We start from the raw sequence: 4,969 nt of genomic DNA on the forward strand, positions 1-4,969 counted from the left end.
ATAAAAAATCTCTCTTTTACATCTGGCAAATTTTAAAGTGAATTCTTGAAAGTAACTTTGAGGAAAAATCATTACATTTTGTCAATAAAAATTAGGATTCAGTAAGTCAAGTCAAGCAGCAGCAGTGATTTTCAAACAGTTCTACATTAATGACCAAGATCTCTGCCAAGAACTTCATGGTGAATCTTTTGGCATTAAAATGCAAAATAGGATGAGATAAAAAGAAGGTCAAAGAGAACTTGGGTGAGACCTTATCAGGTAAGATTTTTCATTACTCTCCTCTTGTGTAATTTTTACTTTGGGTGCAAATGGATTGTAAAAGTTAATGATTTAAGAACAGTAGAATCCCATGATGAAATCTTGCCCACAGTGTTTAAATACAGCTTGAAAGATTAAGAACAGGTGATTCATGCACTATGTGTTGAAAAGTAGATTAATTCCTAGTTTTCTGATACATTCTGTAATAATTTATGAATAAAAGTGCAGGACTCCATTGGTTCTATAGAAAAAATGAATGTAATTTATACCATTATACTGACTTGATCATTACTAATGAAAAGAAAAAAAATGGTGGTGTCTCACTAGCTAGTAAAATTTCTCAAATAGACACTTCTTCTGAAATCTAGAGCTTGAGAATTGTTAAATAAGAACCTGACTTGGACCATTAATAAGCACCATCTGTTAAATGGTCATATAAGATTTTTACATTGAGAAAGATTGTTTCATTGTTAAATTTTATGGATAGACTTTTTAAACCAAATAATATTCTCCCTTTTTTTTTTAAGTTTAAGTGTTGTGACTGGTTGAAATGTGTGCATTTTCATACAGAGATCCAGACAATACCATTTTTAGCAGTGTTTATTTTTGTAAAAAAAAAAAAGAAACCGATGAATTTGAAAGGAAGTCATCTGTCTTTTGATTGCACACTTTTTAAACAAAAATAATACAAGATGAAGAATGAAAAATACAGGTTGTATGTTGCTATGTCAAAATAACACCTAAGTCTATGAATGTTCAAAATTAAAATATATATACCTAAATGCTAAAATGTCTATTTTACATTATCTACAAAATGTATGTTCTAATCCAGCCCCAAATTATAGGAAAATACTTTGATACATATGAAAAGCTATAAACATAAGGAAATTTTCAAGGGAAATACACATAAAAGCTCATTAAATAATTACAACAACAAATAAATAGTTTGTTCAGCTTTACTTTTTGATTGCTGCCATGCATATTTTAATTTTTGGTATACTGAGATAAGAGAAAGGTGAGCATGCAAAGCACTTTTTTTTAGAATTAATCTGAAAGCAGATACACAGTGTTGTATTTTAAGCTGTTGCCAGAAGATCATAAAACATGATATAAAAGGCAATAGATGTGATAAATGTTCTCAGGAAAACACACAACAAAGCATCATTTTACAAAATTGACTTCAGTGAATACTCTTGGCAAATTTTCTTTTCTTCCATGGCTGGAGAAATTGTAAAAGTTTATAGTGTGGTTTTGGAAGGCTTGTATTATTCCACATCTTGAGCATTTGGAAAATCACCCAAAAAGTCCATATGCTGAGAATGCCCCTTTTGATTTTGGTCAAAGCAATAAGCATGTAGTGTCAACTGAGAACACAGCAATGGCAGACTTGTCTTTAAGCAGTCAGAATGGTAAAGCAAATGGTTACAGGTGAGTTCAATTTTGGCACAAGGAGAGGGAGATGAGAGAACAGAAGATGTTTGACTTCTAACTTGTACTATGCTTGCTGGATTTACTGGCTCTTTTCCTTTCTTTGTGGTGCTGGATGGGTTTTGCTTGAGAGGTTCCCTCGAAGTTGTGGCTGGACTCATTGTGCTGCCTGGTGTATCGCTTGCACTTGCAGGCTGTGACCACAGTTATTTTGTAGGTTCTTATACTTCCATCCTGGCACTGCAGCTGGATCCTCTGAGTGCGAGTTTTGTCATTGACACATCTCCACTCCTGCGAGCTCCGCCTGCTCCAGTACTTGGTTCCGTAACCTCCTCCAATCCAGTTGGGCAGCAGTGGCAAAGGGAGGCATTCTCCAGCACACACCAGTTCTTTCAGGGGGTTAATGCTGGTGCACTGGCCATCTGAGATGTACTTGGTGGATCTCAGCTCTCGACAGCCAACTTGAACGCGATCTGCAGAATGCACAGAACAAGAAACACTGAGATCAGAATGGAGTGAATTCCTTAACCAGTCATTTTCACATTAACCAGGTATGTTTTACAGAAGTTAAAGCAGGCTGTAATCTTTACAGGACATCTCTTTACTGCTGTGTCCCCCAACACAAGGGCCTCAAGTGCTGATGGTATCTCTGGATAATACCACAGCATAAAGAAATCCCAATGACATGCACTCCAGCAGTTGTGGTAGAAGAGGCAATTTTATTCTCTGTACTTCTTCTCAGGGACATACCTTTTAGAAGAGAAAAAATGCCCCAAGGGAAGAAATGTTTCCTGCCCGTTCTCAGTCTAGGGAATCTGCTCTGTGATGTTTACAATAATTATGTTGGATCATTAGCAAGGGGGAAAACACTGCTTTGGAAACAGTTGAAATGCTTTTAAATTAATTTCAAACAGTGTGTTTCTTCTTGTTCCATTGTTACAGTGGACTGAACTCTCCCATGAACTCTGCGGCTCTGAGCAGACACTGCAGAAGTGGTAACAGCTGAAGTTACCACAGAATGGGGTTCTGCCTATGAAGCTTGAATGATTAGCAGTAACAATTTCAGAGGAGTCCTTTTGCCCTCAAGAGAACACCATCTTTGTAACTGTAGTAGTCTGTATATTATATGTAACATAGAGGATCCTGCAAATTCTCTCAAGCAGCTGACAGAGCCAACATGCAGAACTTCTCACACAGGCATGTTTGTACCCGTCTCTGTGTGCGGCTCTGCGCCCTGCAATAAACACAACTGTTTATTTCAGTAATTATACTTTGAAATAAACGCCCACAGTGTGCTTAATTTTAATAAGCAATCTTTACTGTCTGTGCTCTCCCTCTTTCCGAAGGACAATTACGGCACAGATTCTACACACAATGCAATTAACTAACGCTTTTAAAATAGAAGTAATTACTAGAAACATTTCAGAATGAATCATAAAAGGCTTTGAAGGTACATCTACATATCACAGCTACAGGCTGCTTCTGTTTCTACTTGGATTTTTGGAAGCAAGTTCTAAACTGAGGCACTGCGTTAAGATTGCTTCACCCTGTCCTCTGTGTCTCAGGGTGGGCAGGAAGAGGGGACTGTAAATCTGCAGGCTGATCCCAGGGAATATTGACAGGGCTGCTCTACTGCCTGCTTTGCAGAAAAGATCCAAGCTTGCCTTCCTGCAGCTGCACTCAGGAATGTACCTGGAAGCATCTGGTCACAGATCTGAGTTTGTCTTTCCTTCTGTTTTTCTGTCTTCCACCAGCTCAGCTTTTCACCAGTGACAGCTCAGTGACAATGAATACCTACTGGTCTGTCCCAGTAATCTCATAATGATGAGATGTTTCCTGTGCATTAAAACCCTCTAGCATTCATAAAAGCTGACACACCTGGCTTAGCTGAAAGGTATCGGTGTCACTTGTTGCCTTCACTTTCCAGGGATGACTCTATTTTTATCAAGTTGCTGTGGGTGGGTTGGTGTGTGTGTATGTTTCTCTATCTGGATTTCTTTCATTTTAAGGAGGTGTGCAGGGTAGGAAACAGATAAAGTCAGCAGGTTTCCACATTGCCACATATCTGACTTATATACATAAAACTCAGAAGGAAAAGACTGGATATAAAAAAGGCAAGTTAGAGCAGAGATCATAGGTAAATTACGAGCTGATTTGTTTACTTTTGCTGGAGGTGTTAAGCGGGTAAGTGCTACGGCAGGAAGTAAAACTAAACAGCGGGAACAAAATTCAGAGTTTTTTATTGCACTTGAAAAGTAGCCCAGACACCTCCCCTGCCCGCAGTGGGAGGTGAGTCAAAAAAGCGAGCGCTCTGGAAATGCCTCTCTCTCCTTTTTCTTTATCTCGCTTCCCTGCCGGATAGATGCCATAGAACCCGGCATTCCTGGATGAACCTCGCTCAGGAAGTAACCTGCCCGAGAGAGCCGGTCCTACAGGACTTCCCAGCACGGGGGTGGGAGGGCGGCTGGCTCGGAGGCCGCCCGGCGAGGCAGATCCCGGCCCGGCACCAGCAGCATCTCCCGTGGCCCGGCTCCCGTTCCCTGGAGCGCCGCGCTCGGGCCGGGGGGGCCGGGGCGCTGCCGCGGGATGCGCGGCTCCGGCCGGGGCTCCGCTGCCGCTCCCGGGGCCTGCCCGGGCGGGGCTGCCGCCCACGGCTGCGGTGGAAGTGCCGCCGGTGGGATACTCACTGTTACGGTCGGATCCAGCGCTGCTGTAGTGCCTGCCTCCGTTCCTAGCTTGATTCAACGTGCTGTTGCTACTTGGGCTCGCCGCAGCGGGTTTAACAACGTGAGAATAAAGTATCTCTGTGGCATCGTTCTTGAAAGCCAAGTAGCTTCTCGTGGAGATGCAAGCCAGGAGAAAGCCGTAGAAGTGAATGGCAGGGAGAAGCATGGCTGGTTCAGGCTGTCTGACAAAGCTGGATGAAATCTTTTCCTTCTGCTTCTTCTGTGTAACTGAAATTGCTCTTGCAGGTTTCCTTTATATATTCAGAGAGGTTTGGCATTCATTCAGGTGTAAAGTTGTGGATAGCTTCAGAATGAAAACCCACAAAAGGGGTGGGGTCCCTACATGAGCTGCGAAGACCTTTCACCAATAGGAGAGAAGACTGCAGTAAAGGAGGAGTTAGATGCACTAATTGCAGGATTCCTATTTGGGGCTTTTGAGGGTATCAGAAAACTCTTAGGAACCAGCACACAGCAGCTTTCAGGCTGAGACCTAGAGACTGCCGGCTCTGCCCTACCATTGCCTATGGTCCTGCATGCCTGGCACTGTGGCATAATGT

The 4,969-nt window shown here is 42.1% G+C and overlaps 1 protein-coding gene across 1 annotated transcript; it reads right to left on the reverse strand.

Annotated features, from left to right (window-relative positions):
* Nucleotides 1-845: 845 nt before the first annotated feature.
* On the reverse strand, nt 846-4,760 carry SOSTDC1 (sclerostin domain containing 1). The gene is made up of 2 exons (XM_030971506.1): nt 4,374-4,760; nt 846-2,159 (listed from the first exon to the last, which is right to left on the reverse strand). The coding sequence occupies exons 1-2, from the start codon at nt 4,576-4,578 to the stop codon at nt 1,744-1,746; spliced, it is 621 nt and encodes a 206-aa protein (XP_030827366.1). The 5' UTR covers nt 4,579-4,760; the 3' UTR covers nt 846-1,743.
* Nucleotides 4,761-4,969: the final 209 nt, after the last annotated feature.

The sequence above is a fragment of the Camarhynchus parvulus genome, chromosome 2 (assembly GCF_901933205.1).
Source record: "Camarhynchus parvulus chromosome 2, STF_HiC, whole genome shotgun sequence".
NCBI lineage: Eukaryota > Metazoa > Chordata > Aves > Passeriformes > Thraupidae > Camarhynchus > Camarhynchus parvulus.

Bases quoted from the DNA above. Each gene is read 5' to 3' on its own strand.
- SOSTDC1 (XM_030971506.1), bottom strand. From the start codon at position 4,578: ATGCTTCTCCCTGCCATTCACTTCTACGGCTTTCTCCTGGCTTGCATC. The intron at 2,160-4,373 runs GTGAGTATCCCA...TGCATTCTGCAG, and splicing joins CGCTGGATCCGACCGTAACA to ATCGCGTTCAAGTTGGCTGT.